Source organism: Rhinopithecus roxellana, chromosome 7 (genome assembly GCF_007565055.1).
Source record: "Rhinopithecus roxellana isolate Shanxi Qingling chromosome 7, ASM756505v1, whole genome shotgun sequence".
In the NCBI taxonomy this organism is placed as follows: Eukaryota; Metazoa; Chordata; class Mammalia; order Primates; family Cercopithecidae; genus Rhinopithecus; species Rhinopithecus roxellana.
In genome coordinates, this window is record NC_044555.1 from 50,366,543 (window position 1) to 50,391,430 (window position 24,888).

General features: G+C 42.8%; 1 protein-coding gene across 1 annotated transcript in view; it reads left to right on the top strand.

Annotated features, from left to right (window-relative positions):
• The window catches only part of AR (androgen receptor), a 185,631-nt gene extending 161,267 nt beyond the window's left edge, over positions 1 to 24,364 (top strand). The window contains exons 4-8 of the mRNA XM_030934536.1: positions 11,684 to 11,971; positions 17,769 to 17,913; positions 22,177 to 22,307; positions 23,171 to 23,328; positions 24,060 to 24,364. Coding sequence (XP_030790396.1) covers positions 11,684 to 11,971; positions 17,769 to 17,913; positions 22,177 to 22,307; positions 23,171 to 23,328; positions 24,060 to 24,215 — 878 coding nt within the window. The 3' untranslated portion in view covers positions 24,216 to 24,364. The remainder of the gene's footprint in view (positions 1 to 11,683; positions 11,972 to 17,768; positions 17,914 to 22,176; positions 22,308 to 23,170; positions 23,329 to 24,059) is intronic.
• The last annotated feature ends 524 nt before the right edge of the window (positions 24,365 to 24,888 follow it).

The following is a 24,888-nucleotide window of genomic DNA, read 5'->3' on the forward strand; positions in this document are numbered from 1 at the left end:
TATCTCCTTATTACTGGCTGTGCCCAAGCCCTGCAGAAATGATTGTTGGACAAGGTCATCTTGCACTCAGGGTTGGTTTTCCAGGCTTCCTTGTTATTTTCCCCTGAGCTCTTCTGTGTTCCTCTTGCAACACCAACCCCACCATTTCCCTCTTCCCTACCCTAGTTGTTGGTCCAAACATGTAATCCATTCTTGCAGTGATTTATTGAGTGACACCATAACTGGAGTTTGCACTGAAGGACTTATTTTTCTAATTAGAACTAAAAGTCAGTTCCAGGCTGGGTATGGTGGCTCACGCCTGTAATCCCAGCACTTTGGGAGGCCGAGATGGAAGGATTGCTTAAGGCCAGGAGTTTGAGTCCAGCCTGGGCAACATAGTGAGATCCCATCTCTACAAAAAAAAAAAAAAAATGTTAGCCAGGAGTGGTAGTGTACACCTCTGGTCCCAGCTACTTGGGAGACTGAGGAGGGAGAATTGCTTGAGCACAGAAAGTTGAGGCTACAGTGAGCTTTTATCGTGCCACTGCTCTCCAGCTTGGGTGACAGAGGGAGATTCTCCCTTAAAAAATAAATAAAAACTACAAAAAAAAAAAAAAAAAAGAAGTCAGTTCCAGGTTGTATCTTTTTTTCACAGGGGCCAGACACAGATGAGTAGTAGGTTTTGTTGTATTTATCCATTTAAATTGAGCAATCAACTTCTCTCTTTGGTTTATACCTTTCTTATTTATTATTATTATTTTAAAATGATTAGAGATAAAGTGCTTTATGGTCTTTCTCAGTGCAACTGCTTGACCTCAGAATTATGACCTCTTCAATTATTTATATTTCCATCTTTATAAATACTGGAAAAAATAGTACAAAGTAAACATCGGGATGCCTAAGGACCTCTAAATTGTGTGTGTGAGCACATGGGGAAGATGGTTCTTAAGGTTTGAGTTTTGGATTATTGTGATTGTCTTAAATAATGTTATTTCTATCATTCTTTCGAAAGGCTGTCTCCTAGCATGGTTCTCATTTTACAGACTGATGGTAGAGGCAGAAAGATTCTCTCACTTCTTTGATACTATCGAGGATTTCAGCCTTTCACCGCTCCTCTCCCCTTTGCTAAAAAAGAAAAAATCAGTATGTATGTTATAGTGTATGTTCAACTATGAGCAACTATGTGTATTCAATGAGAAATGGAATACCATAAAATTACCATAGTTGAACCCAAAATGATAGGATAGAATTCGATAGTCTGAGGATGGAAGGGACCTTCAAGGCCACTTTAAAAAACCCCATTCCCATATAATGCTTGAATTCTTTTGTTTTTTTGTTTTTTTGTTTTTATTTTATTTTATTTTTTATTTTTTATTTTTATTATACTTTAAGTTCTAGGGTACATGTGCATAATGTGCAGGTTTGTTACATATGTATACTTGTGCCATATTGGTGTGTACCACCCATCAACTCGTCAGCACCCATCAAGTCATCATTTATATCATGTATAACTCCCCAGTGCAATTTCTCCCCCCTCCCCCCTCCCCATGATAGGCCCCAGTGTGTGATGTTCCCCTTCCCGAGTGCAAGTGTATGTATATTTAGGATAGTTAGCTCTTCCTGTTGAATTGATCCCTTTACCATTATGTAATGGCCTTCTTTGTCTCTTTTGATCTTTGATGGTTTGAAGTCTGTTTTATCAGAGACTAGGATTGCAACCCCTGCTTTTTTTTGTTCTCCATTTGCTTGGTAGATCTTCCTCCATCCCTTTATTTTGAGCCTATGTATGTCTCTGCATGTGAGATGGGTCTCCTGAATACAGCAGACTGATGGGTCTTGACTCTTTATCCAGTTTGCCAGTCTGTGTCTTTTAATTGGACCATTTAGTCCATTTACATTTAAGGTTAATATTTTTATGTGTGAACTTGATCCTGTCATTATGATATTAACTGGTTATTTTGCTCGTTAGTTGATGCAGTTTCTTCCTAGCCTCGATGGTCTTTACATTTTGGCATGTTTTTGCAATGGCTGGTACCGGTTGTTCCTTTCCATGTTTAGGGCTTCCTTCAGGGTCTCTTGTAAGGCGAGCCTGGTGGTGACAAAATCTCTAAGCATTTGCTTACCTGTAAAGGATTTTATTTCTCCTTCACTAATGAAACTTAGTTTGGCTGGATATGAATTTCTGGGTTGAAAATTCTTTTCTTTAAGAACCTTGAATATTGGCCCCCACTCTCTTCTGGCTTGTAGAGTTTCTGCCGAGAGATCTGCTGTTAGTCTGATGGGCTTCCCTTTGTGGGTAACCCGACCTTTCTCTCTGGCTGCCCTTAAGATTTTTTCCTTCATTTCAACTTTGGTGAATCTGGCAATTATGTGTCTTGGAGTTGCTCTTCTGGAGGAGTATCTTTGTGGCGTTCTCTGTATTTCCTGAATTTGAATGTTGGCCTGCCCTACTAGGTTGGGGAAGTTCTCCTGGATGATATCCTGAAGAGTGTTTTCCAACTTGGTTCCATTTTCTCCCTCACTTTCAGGCACCCCAATCAGACATAGATTTGGTCTTTTTACATAATCCCATACTTCTTGTAGACTTTGTTCATTTCTTTTTCTTCTTTTTTCTTTTGGTTTCTCTTCTTGCTTCATTTCATTCAGTTGATCCTCAATCGCTGATACTCTTTCTTCCAGTTGATCGAGTCGGTTACTGAAGCTTGTGCATTTGTCACGTATTTCTCGTGTCATGGTTTTCATCTCTGTCATTTCGTTTATGACCTTCTCTGCATTAATTAGTCTAGCTGTCAATTCTTCCACTCTTTTTCCAAGATTTTTAGTTTCTTTGTGCTGGGTACGTAACTCCTCCTTTAACTCTGAGAAGTTTGATGGACTGAAGCCTTCTTCTCTCATCTCGTCAAAGTCATTCTCTGACCAGCTTTGATCCGTTGCTGGCGATGGGCTGCACTCCTTTGCAGGGGGAGATGCGCTCTTATTTTTTGAATTTCCAGCTTTTCTGTCCTGCTTTTTCCCCATCTTTGTGGTTTTATCTGTCTCTGGTCTTTGATGATGGTGACGTACTGATGGGGTTTTGGTATAGGTGTTCTTCCTGTTTGATAGTTTTCCTTCTGACAGTCAGGACCCTCAGCTATAGGTCTGTTGGAGATTGCTTGAGGTTCACTCCAGACCCTGTTTGCCTGGGTATCAGCAGCAGAGGTTGCAGAAGATAGAATATTACTGAACAGCGAGTGTACCTGTCTGATTCTTACTTTGGAAGCTTCCTCTCAGGGGTGTACTCCACCCTGTGAGGTGTGGGGTGTCAGACTGCCCCTAGTGGGAGATGTCTCCCAGTTAGGCTACTCAGGGGTCAGGGACCCACTTGAGCAGGCAGTCTGTCCGTTCTCAGATCTCAACCTCCGTGTTGGGAGATTCATTGCTCTCTTCAAAGCTGTCGGACAGAGTCGTTCGCGTCTGCACAGGCCTCTGCTGCTTCCCCTTTTGTGCCCTGTCCCCAGATGTGGAGTCTACAGAGACAGGCAGGTTTCCTTGAGCTGCTGTGAGCTCCACCCAGTTCGAGCTTCCCAGTGGCTTTGGTTACCTACTTAAGCCTCAGCAATGGTGGGCACCCCTCCCCCAGCCTCCCTGCTGCCTTGCGGATAGATCGCGGCAGACTGCTGTGTTAGCAATGAGGGGGGCTCCGTGGGCATGGGACCTTCCTGGCCAGGTGTGGGATATGTTCTCCTGGTGTGCCAGTTGGCTTAAAGCGCAGTATTGGGGTGGGAGTTACCCGATTTTCCAGGTGTTGTGTGTCTCAGTTCCCCTGGCTAGGAAAAGGGATTCCCTTCCCCCTTGCGCTTCTCAGGTGAGGCGATGCCTCGCCCTGCTTCAGCTCTTGCTGCTCAGGCTGCAGCAGCTGATCAGCACCGATTGTCCGGCACTCCCTAGTGAGACGACCCCAGTACCTCAGTTGAAAATGCAGAAATCACTGGTCTTCTGTGTCGCTCGCGCTGGGAGTTGGAGACTGGAGCTGTTCCTATTCGGCCATCTTGCTCCGCCCCCCAGTGCTTGAATTCTTAACCACTGTGCATCTAGTATTTGATCATTTCCAGTGATATATGTGCCTGGCAACTTTTCCATCTCCCAACACTTTAACTACAAAAATGTGTGTGTGTGTGTGTGTGTGCATGTATGTGTGTGTTTAGAGACAGAGAGAGACAGAAAGAGAAAGAGAGATTAAAATCCAAGTCACTGTTCTTTCTGGGACCCAAAAAACAAGTATAGTGATTCTCCATTTCTAGTCTCTTTCCCCAGCAATTGGCTAGACATGCTAGACATAAACACATGTACATCACTCCTTTGATTTACAGCATTCAGTATTTGTCTATCACTTATAAGATAAAACCCATACTTACATTTTATTTTTTGTTTTATTTTTATTTATTTATTTATTTATTTATTTATTTATTTATTTATTTTTATTATACTTTAAGTTCTAGGGTACATGTGCATAATGTGCAGGTTTGTTACATATGTATACTTGTGCCATGTTGGTGTGCTTCACACATCAACACATCAGCACCCATCAATTCATCATTTATATCATGTATAACTCCCAAATGCAATCCTTCCCCCCTCCCCCCTCCCCATGAAAAGCCCCAGTGTGTGATGTTCCCCTTCCCGAGTCCAAGTGATCTCATTGTTCAGTTCCCACCTATGAGTGAGAACATGCAGTGTTTGGTTTTCTCTTCTTGTGATAGTTTGCTAAGAATGATGGGTTCCAGCTTCATCCATGTCCCTGCAAAGGACACAAACTCATCCTTTTTTATGGCTGCATAGTATTCCATGGTGTATATGTGCCACATTTTCTTAATCCAGTCTGTCACAGATGGACATTTGGGTTGATTCCAAGTCTTTGCTACTGTGAATAGTGCTGCAATAAACATACGTGTACATGTGTCTTTGTAGTAGAATAATTTATAATCCTTTGGGTATATACCCAGTAGTGGGATGGCTGGGTCATATGGTACATCTAGTTCTAGATCCTTGAGGAATTGCCATACTGTTTTCCATAATGGTTGAACTAGTTTACAATCCCACCAACAGTGCAAAAGTGTTCCTATTTCTCCACACCTTCTCCAACACCTGTTGTTTCCTGACTTTTTAATGATTGCCATTCTAACTGGTGTGAGATGGTATCTCATTGTGGTTTTCATTTGCATTTCTCTGATGGCGAGTGATGATGAGCATTTTTTCATGTTTATGTTGGCTGTATGAATGTCTTCTTTTGAGAAATGTCTGTTCATATCCTTTGCCCACTTTTTGATGGGGTTTTTTGTTTTTTTCTTCTATATTTGTTTGAGTTCTTTATAGATTCTGGATATTAGCCCTTTATCACATGAGTAGGTTGCAAAAATTTTCTCCCATTCTGTAGGTTGCCTGTTCACTCTGATGGTAGTTTCTTTTGCTGTGCAGAAGTTCTTTAGTTTAATTAGATCCCATTTGTCAATTTTTGCTTTTGCTGCCATTGCTTTTGGTGTTTTAGACATGAAGTCCTTGCCCATGCCTATTTCCTGAATGTTACTACCTAGATTTTCTTCTAGGGTTTTTATGGTATTAAGTCTAACATTTAAGTCTCTAATCCATCTTGAATTAATCTTCATATAAGGAGTAAGGAAAGGATCCAGTTTCAGCTTTCTACTTATGGCTAGCCAATTTTCCCAGCACCATTTATGAAATACGGAATCCTTTCCCCATTTCTTGTTTCTCTAAGGTTTGTCAAAGATCAGATGGCTGTAGATGTGTGGTATTATTTCCGAGGACTCTGTTCTGTTCCTTTGGTCTATATCTCTGTTTTGGTACTAATACCATGCTGTTTTGGTTACTATAGCCTTGTAGTATAGATTGAAGTCAGGTAGCGTGACGCCTCCAGCTTTGTCCTTTTGACTTAGGATTGTCTTGACAATGCGGGCTCTTTTTTGGTTCCATATGAACTTTAAAGCAGTTTTTTCCAATTCTGTGAAGAAACTCATTGGTAGCTTGATGGGGATGGCATTGAATCTATAAATAACCTTGGGCAGTATGGCCATTTGCACGATATTGATTCTTCTTATCCATGAGCATGGTATGTTCTTCCATTTGTTTGTGTCCTCTTTGATTTCACTGAGCAGTGGTTTGTAGTTCTCCTTTAAGAGGTCCTTTACGTCCCTTGTAAGTTGGATTCCTAGGTATTCTATTCTCTTTGAAGCAATTGTGAATGGAAGTTCATTCTTGACTTGGCTCTCTGCTTGTCTGTTACTGGTGTATAAGAATGCTTGTGATTTTTGCACATTAATTTTGTATCCTGAGACTTTGCTGAAGTTGATTATCAGCTTAAGGAGATTTTGGGCTGAGAAGATGGGCTTTTCTAAATATACAATCATGTCATCTGCAAGCAGGGACATTTTAACTTCTTATTTTCCTAACTGAATACCCTTGATTTCTTTCTCTTGCCTGATTGCCCTCGCCAGAACTTCCATCACTATGTTGAATAGGAGTGGTGAGAGAGGGCATCCCTGTCTTATGCCAGTTTTCAAAGGGAATTTTTCCAGTTGTTGCCTATTCAGAATGATATTAGCTGTGGGTTTGTCATAAATAGCTCTTAATATTTTGAGGTACGTTCCATCAATACCGAATTTATTGAGCGTTTTTAGCATGATGGGCTGTTGAATTTTGTCAAAAGCCTTTTCTGCATCTATTGAGATAATCATGTGGTTCTTGTCTTTGATTCTGTTTATATGCTGGATGACGTTTATTGATTTGTGAATGTTGAACCAGCCTTGAATCCCAGGGATGAAGCCCACGTGATCATGGTGGATAAGCTTTTTGATGTGCTGCTGAATCCGGTTTGCCAGTATTTTATTGAGGATTTTTGCATCGATGTTCATCAGGGATATTGGTCTAAAATTCTCTTTCTTTGTTGTGTCTCTGCCAGGCTTTGGTATCAGGATGATGTTGGCCTCATAAAATGAGTTCGGGAGGATTCCCTCTTTTTCTATTGATTGGAATAGTTTCAGAAGGAATGGTACCAGCTCCTCCTTGTACCTCTGGTAGAATTCAGCTGTGAATCCATCTGGTCCTGGACTTTTTTTGGTGGGTAGGCTATTGATTGTTGCCTCAATTTCAGAGCCTGCTATTGGTCTATTCAGGGATTCAACTTCTTCCTGGTTTAGTCTTGGGAGAGTGTAAGTGTCCAGGAAATTATCCATTTCTTCTAGATTTTCTAGTTGATTTGTGTAGAGGTGTTTATAGTATTCTCTGATGGTAGTTTGTATTTCTGTGGGGTCGGTGGTGATATCCCGTTTATCATGTTTTATTGCGTCTATTTGATTCCTCTCTCTTTTCTTCTTTATTAGTCTTGCTAGCGGTCTGTCAATTTTGTTGATCTTTTCAAAACACCAACTCCTGGATTCATTGATTTTTTGGAGGTTTTTTTGTGTCTCTATCTACTTCAGTTCTGCTCTGATCTTAGTTATTTCTTGCCTTCTGCTAGCTTTTGAATGTGTTTGCTCTTGCCTCTCTAGTTCTTTTAATTGTGATGTTAGAGTGTCCATTTTAGATCTTTCCTGCTTTCTCTTGTGGGCATTTAGTGCTGTAAATTTCCCTCTACACACTGCTTTAAATGTGTCCCAGAGGTTCTGGTATGTTGTATCTTTGTTCTCATTGGTTTCAAAGAACATCTTTATTTCTGCTTTCATTTCGTTATGTACCCAGTAGTCATTCAGGAGCAGGTTGTTCAGTTTCCACGTAGTTGAGCGGTTTTGATTGAGTTTCTTAGTCCTGAGTTCTAGTTTGATTGCACTGTGGTCTAAGAGACAGTTTGTTATAATTTCTGTTATTTTGCATTTGCTGAGGAGTGCTTTATTTCCAATTATGTGGTCAATTTTGGAATAAGTGTGATGTGGTGCTGAGAAGAATGTATATTCTGTTGATTTGTGGTGGAGAGTTCTATAGATGTCTATTAGGTCCGCTTGGTGCAGAGATGAGTTCAATTCCTGGATATCCTTGTTAACTTTCTGTCCCGTTGATCTGTCTAATGTTGACCGTGGAGTGTTGAAGGCTCCCATTATTATTGTATGGGAGTCTAAGTACCTTTGTTAGTCTCTAAGGACTTGCTTTATGAATCTGGGTGCTCCTGTATTGCGTGCTTATATATTTAAGATAGTTAGCTCTTCCTGTTGAATTGATCCCTTTACCATTATGTAATGGCCTTCTTTGTCTCTTTTGATCTTTGATGGTTTAAAGTCTGTTTTATCAGAGACTAAGATTGCAACCCCTGCTTTTTTTTGTTCTCCATTTGCTGGGTAGATCTTCCTCCATCCCTTTATTTTGAGCCTGTGTATGTCCCTGAATGTGAGATGGGTCTCCTGAATACAGCAGACTGATGGGTCTTGACTCTTTATCCAGTTTGCCAGTCTGTGTCTTTTAATTGGAGCATTTAGTCCATTTACATTTAAGGTTAATATTTTTATGTGTGAACTTGATCCTGTCATTATGATATTAACTGGTTATTTTGCTCGTTAGTTTATGCAGTTTCTTCCTAGCCTCGATGGTCTTTACATTTTGGCATGTTTTTGCAATGGCTGGTACCAGTTGTTCCTTTCCATGTTTAGGGCTTCCTTCAGGGTCTCTTGTAAGGCAGGCCTGGTGGTGACAAAATCTCTAAGCATTTGCTTACCTGTAAAGGATTTTATTTCTCCTTCACTTATGAAACTTAGTTTGGCTGTATATGAAATTCTGGGTTGAAAATTCTTTTCTTTAAGAATGTTGAATATTGGCCCCCACTCTCTTCTGGCTTGTAGAGTTTCTGCCGAGAGGTCTGCTGTTAGTCTAATGGGCTTCCCTTTGTGGGTAACCCGACCTTTCTCTCTGGCTGCCCTTAAGATTTTTTCCTTCATTTCAACTTTGGTGAATCTGGCAATTATGTGTCTTGGAGTTGCTCTTCTGGAGGAGTATCTTTGTGGCGTTCTCTGTATTTCCTGAATTTGAATGTTGGCCTGCCCTACTAGGTTGGGGAAGTTCTCCTGGATGATATCCTGAAGAGTGTTTTCCAACTTGGTTCCATTTTCCCCCTCACTTTCAGGCACCCCAATCAGACGTAGATTTGGTCTTTTTGCATAATCCCATACTTCTTGCAGGCTTTGTTCATTTCTTTTTCTTCTTTTTTCTTTTGGTTTCTCTTCTTGCTTCATTTCATTCATTTGATCCTCAATCACTGATACTCCTTCTTCCAGTTGATCGAGTAGGTTACTGAAGCTTGTGCATTTGTCACGTATTTCTCGTGTCATGGTTTTCATCTCTGTCATTTCGTTTATGACCTTCTCTGCATTAATTAGTCTAGCTGTCAATTCTTCCACTCTTTTTCCAAGATTTTTAGTTTCTTTGCCCTGGGTACGTAATTCCTCCTTTAGCTCTGAGAAGTTTGATGGACTGAAGCCTTCTTCTCTCATCTCGTCAAAGTCATTCTCTGACCAGCTTTGATCCGTTGCTGGTGATGGGCTGCGCTCCTTTGCAGGGGGAGATGCCCTCTCATTTTTTGAGTTTCCAGCTTTTCTGTCCTGCTTTTTCCCCATCTTTGTGGTTTTATCTGTCTCCGGTGTTTGATCATGGTGACGTACTGATGGGCTTTTGGTATAAGTTTCCTTCCTGTTTGATAGTTTTCCTTCTGACAGTCAGGACCCTCAGCTATAGGTCTGTTGGAGATTGTCTGAGTTCCACTCCAGACCCTATTTGCCTGGTTATCAGCAGCAGAGGTTGCAGAAGATAGAATATTGCTGAACAGCGAGTGTACCTGTCTGATTCTTACTTTGGAAGCTTCCTCTCAGCAGTGTACTCCACCCTGTGAGGTGTGGGGTGTCAGACTGCCCCTAGTGGGGGATGTCTCCTAGTTAGGCTACTCAGGGGTCAGGGACCCACTTGAACAGGCAGTCTGTCCGTTCTCAGATCTCAACCTCTGTGTTGGGAGATCCACTGCTCTCTTCAAAGCTGTCGGACAGAGTCGTTTGCGTCTGCACAGGCCTCTGCTTCTTCCCCTATTGTTTTTTAGCTCTGCCCTGTCCCCAGAGGTGGGGTCTACAGAGACAGGCAGGTTTCCTTGAGCTGCTGTGAGTTCCACCCAGTTCGAGCTTCCCAGTGGCTTTGTTTACCTACTTAAGCCTCAGCAATGGTGGGCACCCCTCCCCCAGCCTCGCTGCTGCCTTGCGGTTAGATCGCCGCAGACTGCTGTGCTAGCAATGAGGGAGGCTCCGTGGGCGTGGGACCCTCCCGGCCAGGTGTGGGATATATTCTCCTGGTGTGCCCATTTGCTTAAATCGCAGTATTGGGGTGAGAGTTACCCGATTTTCCAGGTGTTGTGTGTCTCAGTTCCCCTGGCTAGGAAAAGGGATTCCCTTCCCCCTTGCGTTTCCCAGGTGAGGCGATTCCTCGCCCTGCTTCAGCTCTCGCTGGTCAGGCTGCAGCAGCTGACCAGCACCGATTGTCCGGCACTCCCCAGTGAGATGACCCCAGTACCTCAGTTGAAAATGCAGAAATCGCCGGTCTTCGGTGTCGCTCACGCTAGGAGTTGGAGACTGGAGCTGTTCCTATTCGGCCATCTTGCTCCGCCCCATTTTTATTTTTTTAGAGACAATGTTTTACTATGTCACCCAGGCTAGAGCATCCCTGGCACAGTCATAGCTCACTGCAGCCTGGAACTGCTGGGCTCAGGCAATCCTTCCACCTCTGCCTCCTGAGTAGCAGAGACTACAGATGTACACCACCAGACCCGGCTAATTTAGTTTTTTACTAGTTTTGTGGAGATGGTGTAGTGTCTTGCTATGTTGCTCAGGCTGATCTTGAGCTCCTGGCCTCAAGCACTCCTCCCATCTCAGCCTTCCAAAATGCTGGGATTACAGGCATGAACCACCTTACTCCACCAGATTTCTTCATATGATACACATGGTCCTTTAAAATCAAGCACCATCTTTGCTTTCAACCCCATTATTAACCACTTTCCCATATACGCAACATATGCTTCAGTCATACTAGTCTCTAGTTGTTCCCCAAACACTCCTCAGTGCTTTTGTTTATGCCCTTTCTGCCCACCTTTGCCTGGTGAAATCCTCATCAATCTTCAAATTCTAGGTCAAATACTCTCTTCCATATAAAGCATTTTCTAAACCCACCTATGTAAAAAGATTAGTGGTTTCCTATTTTGTTGATGCCTCCATTGCAGCATTTTCCAGTCTGACTTTTTCTAGAGTTGATTGTGGCAAGGCTACCAGCCTGGGCCAGGGCCTGTGTCTTTTCTGTCACCCAGAAGCAAAGGTCTAACAATGGATATCTGCTGAATGAATGAATGAAAATGAATCATTAATATATTAGTAAATGAGTTAATTAAAGGTTCCAGGTATGAATACTGAAGCCTGCATTGAGGCAGAGCTGAATCCAAGGCTATGTTAGGTTGGTCTGGCACAAGAATCAGACTTTTCCTCTGCAAGCTATGAAAAATTTGGGTTTGGCACAGATTTGGGATGATGAATTATACATTCAACCAGTGTTGAATGAGCACTTGTCCTTAAGGAGTTTAGAGTCTGTGACCAGGGAGAATGATGATTTTCTTAGCTCGGGCAGTTTTTCTAACAAGGTAGTTGCATTGTGTGTTTTTGAACACTGATGATAAATTCAAGTTTCTCTTCCTTCCCCATAGCCCGGAAGCTGAAGAAACTTGGTAATCTGAAACTACAGGAGGAAGGAGAGGCTTCCAGCACCACCAGCCCCACTGAGGAGACAGCCCAGAAGCTGACAGTGTCACACATTGAAGGCTATGAATGTCAGCCCATCTTTCTGAATGTCCTGGAAGCCATTGAGCCAGGTGTGGTGTGTGCTGGACACGACAACAACCAGCCCGACTCCTTCGCAGCCTTGCTCTCTAGCCTCAATGAACTGGGAGAGAGACAGCTTGTACATGTGGTCAAGTGGGCCAAGGCCTTGCCTGGTAAGGAAAAGGGAAGTGGGAGCATGAGATAAGGGGGATCATATTTAGTGAACGCTCCTATGGGTCAGCCACCATGTCTGGTGCTTTTCTGCCCATTAACTCAGGTAGTCTTCATCATAACCCTATGGGAGAGGGATTGTTATAAATCTCACTTTAAACATACAGGGATTGAGACTCAGAAAGCAAAGAGAAAGATAGTATTATAAGGTGTCCTATGTGGCCCACATTGATGCACAGCAGTCATGCTTTCACATTCAACTCACAGAAATGGTCAGCAAAATTTCTCTTAATCACAAAATCACATAGACATACCCATATATGCCTTAGGATGTTCTTCTATATTTGAACGTACAGGCTCACCCCAAAGATAATCTCCAGCCTGACTGACATTCTGTCTTCAATGTCACCTTTAGGAGCTATATCATGGGAACTCTCATAATACGATATGGTAGAAAGAACATGAGGTTGGGAATCAGAACACTTCAGATCTACTTTTAGTTCTGCTAGTAACTTATTGTGTGATCCCTTCCCCTTCTGGGTCTCAATTTCTCTATCTGTATAATGTATAAAGCATGGTATGTACCAAATTGATGATTTTCAATTTTTGCCTCAAGGAATGCTTTGTGCACTTTAAACTACCTAAGGAATCATAATGGGAGGAAAGATTAGGTGATAGTGAAAGAATTACCAACTGTTGGTCTAACAGAAGTTGGATAACAGAAGTTCCCCAGTGATGGGGAACTCACTTCTTTCTTATGTCATCTGTTGCTTAAACAAGTCTGGTTATTAAAATATTACAGCTTAAGGAATTCTTAGAGATCCTCTATCCAATGATTCACAAACTTTCATTTAGCAGCCAAGTGCTTTATTTCTCAAAAGAATTGTACACAGATACAAGTGGAGCTAGTTTATTTAAAGCCAGAGTCTATGGCTTGGGCCTCACCAGTTCAACCTCTTTCTCTCTATCCCAGGGAAGCCCCAGGTCACTCTTGCAAAATCTTAGGGCTCCGAGGAGCACAGTTTGAAAACCAGTGAAGTATATGCTCTTTAAAAGTTCTCCTAATCCTGCAATTTTGATTCAAGGACTCTTTTGGAGTAATAACAACTAAACCTTCTCTTGTGGAGTCAAAGATTAACCTGCCTTTCAATAATAACTGCCATTCAGGTAGAAATGTATAGTGAACAGAACAATTTTGTATGTATTACCTGAATTGATTCTTATAGGAATCCTTTAAAATGAAATTCTTTCTCCTATTTTACAGACCAAATAGGGAAGCTGTGAGAATGATGTGATTGGCCTATAGTTACATAGTCAGAAAATAGCAGGACCAGAACTTGAGCCCAGGTTCTCTCCTGATTCCAGATCCTCCCTTTATTCCACTCCACCTGTAGGCTGCAGCACCACTGCAGTTCTGTAGCTCTGGGCTTTACAGTGAGGGGCCAAGGCTTCATTGAAGGCCACTTGGGTCATACTGTGGGCTTGCTGCATTTGAAGACATTGCATGTTGGTTGTCAAGTCTTAGATTTGTATTTACAACTCACAGAGCCTGGTCACAGCCCTAACCATCTCTTACACCTTCTCAGCTTGGGAAGCTGAGGTTGACTAGGCAATAAGATCACTGGGAAGGAAACCCAAGGACTCTGACTGGATATGTTCTGTGCCAAAGCAGAGGGTTCACACAGAGAGGAAAAATATAAAAAAGAAAAAGGGGAGAGCTGCTTTAATTCTTATCACTTTTTCATCTGGATATTTTGATATCATGTGTTTGACAAAGATTCAAAGTTTAATCTTCCCAAGCAGTTTCCAAACACTTATCTCATTTTATAGGTTATAGAGCTTTTTCATATATATGATCCCACTTAATCCTCACAACAATTCTATGAATCATAGAGACTATTATTTCCATTTCACATGCCAAGGCTCAAAGAGGTTAACTAACTTGCTCCATTTGGTCACTTAACACATGGAACCAGAACTTGACCTAGACCTTCAGGTTTCTAAATTGGTTATCTTGACAATAACCTAGTGCAAAACTCTATAGCAGAATTTGTATGACTTGGGATCACTGGGGCTTTCCTTGGCCCAACCACTAGGATGGAAAGCCCCCTCCCCTTACATTAACAAATCTGCAAACCAATATCAGTTCACCATCTAGCTTGCCAGATTAAATGATCTCTGACTCCGAGTCTTTTAAAAGAATAGCTTCAAAAGAAAGCCAATTACCACATTCATAAGAACTGTTCTTCATATTATCTATAATTACCTACAAGTTTAAGTAATTCACTAATTCAATAGATTGAGTTCTTGACCTGTAAAATGAACTGTGCTAGGCCCCTAATAAGATAAATTTTGTTGTAAGTTTTCTATGGCAGTATTGATGTATGGAAATTGCCTAGTAGAGTACCTGGCACATTAATAAATGATAACTATTAATTTAGAGTGGGTGAGTAGACTGGGTGTACACAGTATATTTAGAATCTGATTTATCTGGTTTGGAATCCTAGCTATGGACTAGTTCTGTGACCTTGAGTAAATCACATGTCTTATCTGTGCTTCTGTGTCCTCATTTGTAAGATGATAGAATAATCACTACCTTTCAAATTGTTGTCAACAAAGAGATTATGTATAAAGAGCACCTAGTAAGGTAGCCTGAAACATAGTAGATGCTCTGTAAATGGTGGTTTATTATTATGAGACTTGAGTGCTAAGCCACTGCTTTCATGAAACTCAATTTTAGCTACCACTTGCCTTGCTTGCTCATGCATGGACCACAAGGTGAAATTGTCTTCTCTGAAGACCTTGGCAGGCAGATGCACTACAGCAGCAAAATTTCCAAACTGGCCTTTCTTTGGGCCCATTCTCCCAGACTAGACTACAAGGACTACAGGAGACTACAAGTTTCTGCTGCACATGAAAAAAATATGATGTCAGTTGGATTCTAGTGAGAAAACAGTGTCTAATAAACTGCTTCTGCTCCCTAGCCTGTTTAATGTGTTTCAAAACCTGAGAATGACTCCTCTCTGTTTCTCCAGAACAGCCTAACACAGTGGCAAATGGGTGTTGAGTGAATGCATACTTAAGGAAATCTGTAGGGCTGCGGCTACTCTTTCCTCAAGTAATCCCTTGATAGTCATGCAGGCTACTTCAGAGATTGGGCATTAGAGAACAGAGTCAGGTATTAAAATCAGATTAGACTCTAGGGAGATTAGCCAGCCATATTGCTGATATGTGCACAGTTACTGGGCTTCAGTGTTAAGCAGCTCTCATTAAGCACAGTTAATTAATATTATGGCCAACTTAAGCTTTCCCTTTTCTCTCCTGTTTGTTAGTTTGGTGGCATTTTAGGGAGAATAAAATAAGCATCAGTATGGACGATTTGCTTCATACCTGTACAATTTAATTCTCATCCTTCCATGTGCCTTCACATTCACACACTCCACTAGAAGACCAAGGTTCACCAGCCAAAGACTTTTCTTGCTCCCCACTGCCTCCTACCCAAGATATTCAGGGTTCAACCTCCCAGGCCTCTTCTCTAAGAGATCCCTGGTTGCTACATGCCTAGACCCTGCTTCTTATTTCCTACTGAGAAGGGTCAGGCCAAGGCATTCTGTGCTACAGAAGGGTTCCAGGCAGGAACTACTCTGGGATCTGAGGCTCCAGCCAGTCTGTCAGCATGTCGTTACAGTGAAGGTGGGAAGCACAGGCCTGGGAGCGAAGACTGCCAAGATGAGGTACTCTAGAATCCCTGATATCTGGAAGGCTTAGGATCTAAAAGAAAAGAACAGGGAAGTGGGGCTATATGAGTGGACAGGGACCAACCAAGAAGAACAATGTATCTGGATAATGTAGACTTCAGACCTGATCCTGTGGCTGACAAAAGTTGGTGACCTTGGTAGTTCCTGAGCTGTAACCTTCAGCAGTGGAGTAGAAAAAACACTAGAGAACAGAATCAGAACACCTGGGTTTTAGTATTAGTTCAGCCACATATAAACCATATGACCTTGGGCAAGTCAATTTATTTCTCTGGCCCTCATGTTCCTTGTTGGTAAAATAAGTGTCACATCACCTAACCTCTGGGATTATTGTGAGAGTTAAATTAGGTCATCAACAGGAAAGTGAGAAGTTTGATCTACATTTGGGGAAGCATTCCTAATGAGGTATGATGACAAAATTTCAGATAATTCTGGATTTGTTGGTGAGAAGAGAGAGTGTTGGTAGGGATGAGCTCTGAGGTGATGCCTTTATAACTTTAAGCATCCAACTGTTTCAGAACCTCCAGGAGAACATGGCCATGTCTGTACTACCTGTGTGTTATTGTAGAGGTAGCATCTGGGAACCTCTGCTCTCTGAGCTTAAGGGAGATAATTTGGAGATCATTTAATTCTCATTTTACAAAAGGAAAAAAAATTGAGGATCTTTAGGCCATTTGTTTAGGTTTCTTAAGTGCTCACTCAAATACGTGGACTGTACTAAGTACTAGGGAGGTAAACTTGAATACGAAGATATGGTCCCTGTCTTCAAGAAGCTCTAAGTCTTGTGGGGGAGACAGACATGTATATACATAGATTTCAATGCTGTGTAATGAGTGCTATAACTGCATGAGGCTACACAAGGTGCAATGAGAATGTAAAATAAGAATCTTTAAGCCTTCTTCTTGGATGAGTTGGAAAAGGCTTCACAGAAGAGGTAGCCTTTGAGTGAAGACTTGAAAGATGAGTAGGTATTTACTGGATGAAAGACCTGAGAAGGAGGAATGCATTGTAGGCAAAAGCAACTGCCTGTGCAGAGATAACAGAGATATAGAGGCATGTGAGAGGGCAAGTGGCAACAGATCAGTCTAGGCAGCAGGTCATAAAGGGCCTGTTCATATATAATGATGGCAGTAAGATGGGGATGGCAGTAAGGTGGGAAACTAGTAGGGCCAGGCTACCTATTGAGTAGAAAAGAATGGAGAGGAACTGCCAGGCAGAAAGTGGGATGGACGCAAGAGCGGGAACATAAAAGTGGTCAACAGGAGGCAGTGGCTGTCAAGACGTCTCCCCATACACTGTACACTGTATGTAACATCTTTCTCCCAGGGTTGTTAGAAGGGTCAAACCAGCTCATAGCTGGAAAAGAGCTTTGTGAAGTGAAAACTGCTGTTTATGTGGGAGAAATGATGTTATCCTTCATCTTTGGAAAGGTAGAGTGATCAAGAGCACAGACCTTGGAATCTGACTGCTTTGCTTTGGAACTTGGTCTACCAATTACTAGCTGTATGATCTTGGACAAGTTCCTTAATCTCTCCCTGACTCACTTGTACTGGTTCACAGAATGGAGATAATAATAGTACCTACTTTACTCATTGTTGTGAATATTAAATGAGATAATATAAGTAAAGTGCTTAGAAAAGAGTTAAATGTACCCCATAAATACACACAACTATCATATACCCAAAATAATTTTTAAGTATTTTTTTAAAAAAGCAATCCAATGGAAATCAAAAGAAAAAAAGGGTTTGCTCGTATATGCTGTCAATAAGGGTTAGATTATTTTTCTCTTACAACTGACAATGCCCTTTTTTTCTCTATCATCATCTCATTTGAGCAGCTCAGTGATGTAGGGAGGACAACGAATATTATCCTCACCCTATAGTTTGTGCTTTTCCCCACCACCCCTCAGTGGCCAGTCTGGATGGTCCCTGGGGATCCTTAGGGGATGCCCGAATGCCAGAGCATCTCTGCCCAGTAGGGGCTCAGACTTAGCTCAGCCCGTCAGTACCCAGACTGACCACTGCCTCTGCCTCTTCTTCTCCAGGCTTCCGCAACTTGCATGTGGACGACCAGATGGCTGTCATTCAGTACTCCTGGATGGGGCTCATGGTGTTTGCCATGGGCTGGCGATCCTTCACCAATGTCAACTCCAGGATGCTCTACTTCGCCCCTGATCTGGTTTTCAATGAGTAAGTGCTCCTGGGGCCCAGACCTCACTAAAATACAGCAGCTTGGCCAGACCCAGTTGGTGGTGATGGTGATGGGGTGACAGTGAAGCTTACCTCATTTGACCTGCAGGTGTGGCATTGGATGCCACAGCCAACTGGTAGGAGCTGAGGAGGATGGTGCTGAGACCACCCCTTTCACACCCAAGAACCAATCCTGGTCATGTTTCTGGTCTCCTTTACAGCTTATCTCAGAACCACTTGGAAAGATTCCTGCCCTTCACTTTGAGCAACATATAAAGACTCTGGCTTTAAGGCCAGAAAGACTCTGGCTTTAAGGGCTGAAGTTTCTTGGGTTCTGTTACTACCACCAAAGGCTACTGCTAGTCACCACTTGCTGAGCAACTAGTTTGTGCCAAGAATATGCTAGATACTTTCTAAATCCTATCTCATTGAGTCTTCATGGTGACCTGACTTCCCCTTTTTATAGACAACTCTATTTTTTTATGGATGGGGAAAGTCAGGCTCAGCAAAATAAAGTGACTCACCCAAAGTCACAGAGCTAGTGCCTGTTGGAGACACGATTCAAATGTATTTCCATGTGAATCCCAGCTCTTCTGCGTCATGGTGGTAACTGATGGGGAGGAGTACCTCTACCATTCTCTGTCTGTGTGACCTTGGCACTGCCATTTCCTTCTCTTAAACAGCTTTAATTAATACCTGCCCTGCCACTAGCTCTATATAACATCATGAATTTGGCCAGTGGCTCAGATTTTGGAATTACATTTTTCTCCACTAAAATCTCAGTTCTATTACTTTCTTAATCAGCATCTTTGGGAAAGACCCTTAACTTTTCTGACCCCCAATTTCTTCATCCATTAATGATAATAGAACCTTCATAAGTAATTTCTTACGATAACTAAATGGGAACTGACAGATGTGGAATGTCTGGCCCATAGTGGGCAAGAAGAAAAAAAAAAAAGTCCCTTTCTGATTCACCGTTCCCTAATAGTGATATTTTTTCCCCCCGAGATGGAGTTTGGTGCTGCCACCCAGGCTAGAGGGCGGTGGTGCAATGATCTCGGCCCACTGCAACCTCCACCTCTCTTGTTCAAGCAATTCTCCTGCCTCAGCTTCCCGAGTAGCTGGGCTTATAGATGCCAGCCAGCATGTCCAGCTAATTTTTGTATTTTTGGTAGAGATGGTATTTCACCATGTTAGCCAGGCTGGTCTTGAACTCCTGACCTCATGATCTGCCCACCTCAGCCGGGCATGATAATCTTTTCTATGTCTGCTGTATGAGGTCCCTCGATGGCATAATGAATGGAGCTGGCCAGAGAAATCTTCCCAAGGACCTTGAGCTAGTCTCCCCAGAGAGAATCCTTTCAGTCAGGACAGGAATTGACCTTCCCCCATCTTCAGCCCTCTAACCCAGAAGAGTCTTAAAATAAAATCTACAGGCCAGTGGTTCCTTCCAGTACAGAACTGCAATGCGAGGGAGAGTGAGCGTCCCCAGCTGCCCTCTCCCAACCCTGCCAGCCTGGTAGCCAGAAGCTAAGAATAACCAGTAGGCTTTTGGCACAAAGTGCTTTGTGGTTTTCAGACCTCCAAAAAGTTGCCTATGATGCCATCTTCTGGGGCAGGCCTTGAAAAGCCCCCTAACTGTTCATCTCCCATCCTCAAACCCCTGCTGCCCTTAAGCAATTGAATCAACTCCATGAGCACCTGCTCTACCTTCCCCAGAGCCCTGAGACCTTTGGAGCTTTGAAAAGTGAAAATTGGCTGTTCTCTAAATCCTCATTTCCTTCTCTACCTCTGAGTAAGCATGTGGCATCCCACCTCAGCTTCCTGGTCCAGTCTTGTTCATCTTATAAAAAGGCCTTCCCACAGGGTCAGCGGCCTAGATCCATCAAATCCCAGGGCTCCTGAAACAATAGGACCCCTATTCCTCCTGTAGGAAGCCACTATGTTAGAACTCTCAGGGTGTCTACAAACATCTAGATAAGTGTTTCTCAACATGGATTATTTTGACATGTTGGGAAAAATAATTTTGTCAATATGTAGAATATGGTTGACATACCTGGCACCAGCCTACTCTATACCAAATAGGATTCCAGTCATTCTGACAGCCCAAACTGCTCCCACACATTTCTAACACCCACTGAAGAAGCAGTACTCTCCAGTTGAGAGCAGCTAATTGCTGCCAGCCTCCCTAAGGTGCTAATGGGGAGCCTCAGACCCAAAGAGAGAGATAAGAACTTGTTCAAAGTAGGTCAACCCATTTGCTGATCTCTTCAACACCAAACTCTATTATCAGCCCTGTTTTTTTCTTTCCTTCTCTCTTTGTAGAGATCACATGTTGTGAGGATAATGAGCCTGAACCTTAGCTGTGTGACCTTGGGCAAATTACTGAACTTCTATGTGCCTCAAATTTTATCTGGAGACTGCTGAAGAGTATTATAATAGCACCTTTCTACATGTCATTTATGGAACACCTGCTATGTGTCAGGCACTGTGCTTAGTGTTTTCCAATCTTCATTTCTCATCTTATTTTCTCTCTTGCACTCCCACCAACCCTGCTCTCCTCCTAAATTCCATTTCTGCCTCATTTTTCTACCCTCCATTCTCCTCTCTCTTCCTTCCTTTAACTGTCTCCCTAGTATTTTTTCCCTTTTTCCCCCTTTCTTGTCCCCTTCCCCTATGAATTTCCTCCCTTTCCTTTCCCCTTCTCTTTCCTCCATTCCCCACTTTTTCTGTCCCTGAGGCCTGCAGCAATGTTAAAGGAATCCTCATTCCAGCATTGTGATTTCAATGGTATAAAAAGATTGCAGCATTGTCATCAACAGAGGTGGGAAAGTACATTGGAGACTGGAGCAGGGCCAGACCTCAGGGTCAGCCAATCTTACTAAAAAATTCTCTATAGTGAAAGAGCTTGGGGCAACACTGTTCTGCTCAATTGACTTGTGATACCATCTAAACACTTCCTCTTTCCAGTTGGGCTTCAGCCTGAGTTGAATAATTCTACACCATCTGCCCCCTTCTCTCTTTCTCCAGGACAGCCAAGATCTCTCTGAGATAGGATGCTGAGCTTCCACCCAGACAATATCAGGCCTTCTCATCCTGTGGAGTAGGCTAGTGGCTTGGAAACCAAAATGTCAAACCATAGCCTTTAGGCTCCATCTGGGAGGTCTTTGTCCTCACCATTTAAGTGGGTGTCAAATTTCCTTCCCTTTCTGCACATACTGCACAATCAATTTCTGTCTTACACACACACACACACACACACACATACGTGCACACGCACACACACACAATTTTTGAAGTGCTGAAAACTAGAAAGCCTACTAGCATGAGGATGCTGTGTCTTCTCTTAGAGGTATGCCATGGTCAGCCATGGAACCGAGAGGTTGCTCTTCCTTGAAAAGTTGGCCAAGCATTGGCCACCTCCTCGTATAATTTATAGGTGATAATGTGGTGATCTGTTCAGAAGTGACTATAATAAATGCAGCTCACATATGTCTGCAGTTTCCAAACTGTGGTAAGGAGCAGCCAGCATATGAGGGAATGGGCTCCCCTTCAGCAGGGGTCATTTAAATTAGACATTCAAAAACACTCCCTGGCAGATTTAACATTGGAACTCGTTTTGAAAGAACAATGTGGAATCTCCTTCACTGGGAGTTTTTGAAGAAATATTAAATTTCTAGTATTCCAGGCCAGAGGCAAAGGGGTCAACAGGATGACCAAACACTTCGGGTCATTTGCAAATCCTGGTGTCCTGATGTTAAGAGCTGACTACTGGGGCTTCTCCTAAAAATCCTTCATGTTGAGCTGCCTGTGAGGTAGGTTCTTGATCTGGCTGTAGCTGGGATATTAAAACTGTAATCAGGGAGACCATGTGCCTGCCCCATTGTGTTCATTTGGTTAGGCTTTCTTGTCCCTGACTCAGAAAACAGAAGGGGCACAGAGACCTGGAAATTCCATGCGCTAACCCATATCCTGGCCAGGGAAGATAGTAGTAATCAGGATGTCAGGATTTTGGAAAAGAGAGAGAGAGAGAGAGAGAGGAAAAAAAAAAAAAAAAAAAAAAAAAAAAAAAAAAAAAAAAAAAAAAAAAAAAGACCAACAAACAAACAAACAAAAACCTCTTCCTGATCCCTGAAGCACCAGCAGGAGAAACAGCAAGCTCTTCTTGGAGAATCTGGGGAGGGAGGGCAATCAGAGACATTCCCTCTGGGCTTATTGCAAGCCTCCCCTCATTCCTTTTTCCTCTATGTATCTCATTCCCAGGTACCGCATGCACAAGTCCCGGATGTACAGCCAGTGTGTCCGAATGAGGCACCTCTCTCAAGAGTTTGGATGGCTCCAAATCACCCCCCAGGAATTCCTGTGCATGAAAGCGCTGCTACTCTTCAGCATTAGTAAGTGCCTAGAGGTGCAGGGAATGCCCCTGAGGGCACAGAGACTCAGAGAGGACCACTTTTGCCATTAAAACATTATTAGGGAGAAGCCAGCTCCTGGACATTTCCCTTCTTCATTTCCCCTCCCCATCCCCACTCTACTCTCCCTCAGTATCATTCTCCTAACAAGAAACAATTTCATGACTAGAAGCCAATTTGTTTGCTAGAAGTCAACTTCCATCGGATTCCCCACCTATCCCCAGTCTATTTTTGGGACAAGGCTTTTTTGACTGGTTACAGCAGGTCTCTGAATTTCTCCACAGCTTCTGCTATAGAAACAAACATGGGCCACCTTGTATTCCTTGCAGGGCAGTAAAGCAGGAGGCATTTCCTCCTGGAAAGATTTCCTCTTCTGCCAACAGGAGGAGGTCTATGTAAGCAACTCAGGTAGGATTTGTTTGGCAGCCAAGGAACTTTTCGTTAATATCTTTTCTAAGAAGAGTCCTTTCTTAGCCTCTGTTGAGGGAGAAAGGCAAAATTTGATATTCAAAGCTATCTGTTTTAGTTGTCTAAATCAGGGTTTGACTGTAAATGACATAAAAACTTAGGTCCTAAAAAATGAGTATATGAGAAGAGTAGAAAAAAAAAATTCAGGAAATTTGATTTACTTGACTCTCTTCAGATTGGATCCAGCTATCCTTTCCCCTGAGATCTCCCTGACAGACTGAAGGCCCCAAGCCCACAGACTTCAACTAACAGGAAGCCAAGTAGATGGTTCCCTGTGGGGGTGGGGGTCAAGTCTGTGGTCAGAAAACTTGGTGCTTTGTCTAATGCTCCTTCGTGGGCATGCTTCCCCTCCCCATTCTGTCTTCATCCCACATCAGTTCCAGTGGATGGACTGAAAAATCAAAAATTCTTTGATGAACTTCGAATGAACTACATCAAGGAACTCGATCGTATCATTGCATGCAAAAGAAAAAATCCCACATCCTGCTCAAGGCGTTTCTACCAGCTCACCAAGCTCCTGGACTCCGTGCAGCCTGTAAGCAAACGATGGAGGGTGCTTTATCAGGGAGAACAGCCTGATAGAGCCAATGATAATATGCTTCTCTAGGGTCTGGCACCACCTGTTGGGAGGTGCTTCCATTCCCCTCTGGCTTTGAGTGTGGTCCAGGAAGAAAATGTGGTGAAGAAAGGAACACGGGTCACAGTGTCCCAGCTGGATATTGTGAAAGGGGTGGAGGAGTTGAGAACAGAGCAGTTGGGACTCAGGGAAGGGACTTACAGCAGATGAATTCTCTAGGCAGACAAAACAGACCTGGATGTTTCTCCCCTCTTCTTTGAGTCATGTTCATGTGAGTTTGTCTGTGTGTGTGTGTGTGTGTGTGTGTGTGTGTGTGTGTGTGTGTGTGACAGAGAGAGAGAGAGAGAGAGATGGAGTGCAGAGGCTGGGGTGAGAGCACAAGCTGGAAAAGTCTTGAGTAAGAGAGCTTACAATGGTATAAGACATCGCTTGGGAGCCCTCTGTGACTCCATGGAGACCATTTCTCTCTCTCTCTCTCTCTCTCTCTCTCTCTCTCTCTCTCTCACACACACACACACACACACACACACACACACACACACACACCCTCATGGGGGAGGACCAAGGAAGGACAGGGAAGGGGGAGGAAACAAAATACTGAAAGACCAAAAATCAGAGGTTAGGGAAGAGTCCAGCAGAGCCCACCTCCTTGTCAACCCTGTTTTTCTCTCTCTTATTGTTCCCTACAGATTGCGAGAGAGCTGCATCAGTTCACTTTTGACCTGCTAATCAAGTCACACATGGTGAGCGTGGACTTTCCGGAAATGATGGCAGAGATCATCTCTGTGCAAGTGCCCAAGATCCTTTCTGGGAAAGTCAAGCCCATCTATTTCCATACCCAGTGAAGCATTGGAAATCCCTATTTCCCCACCCCAGCCCATGCCCCCTTTCAGATGTCTTCTGCCTGTTATAACTCTGCACTACTCCTCTGCAGTGCCTTGGGGAATTTCCTCTATTGATGTACAGTCTGTCATGAACATGTTCCGGAGTTCTATTTGCTGGGCTTTTTTTTTCTCTTTCTCTCCTTTCGTTTTCTTCTTCCCTCCCTATCTAATCCTCCCATGGCAACTTCAGACTTTGCTCCCCATTGTGACTCCTATCTGTGTTTTGAATGGTGTTGTATGCCTTTAAATCTGTGATGATCCTCATGTGGCCCAGTGTCAAGTTGTGCTTGTTTACAGCACTACTCTGTGCCAGCCACACAAACGTTTACTTATCTTATGCCACGGGAAGTTTAGAGAGCTAAGATTATCTGGGGAAATCAAAACAAAAGCAAGCGAAAAAAAAAAAAAAAGGCAAAAACAAAATGAAAAATAAGCCAAAAAACCTTGCTAGTGTTTTTTCCTCAAAAATAAATAAATAAATAAATAAATAAATAAATAAATAATTACACACATACAAACAAACATATAGAAATCCCCAAAGAGGCCAATAGTGACTAGAAGGTGAAAATTGCAGGCCCCTGGGGAGTTACTGATTTTTTCATCTCCTCCCTCCATGGGAGACTTTATTTTCTGC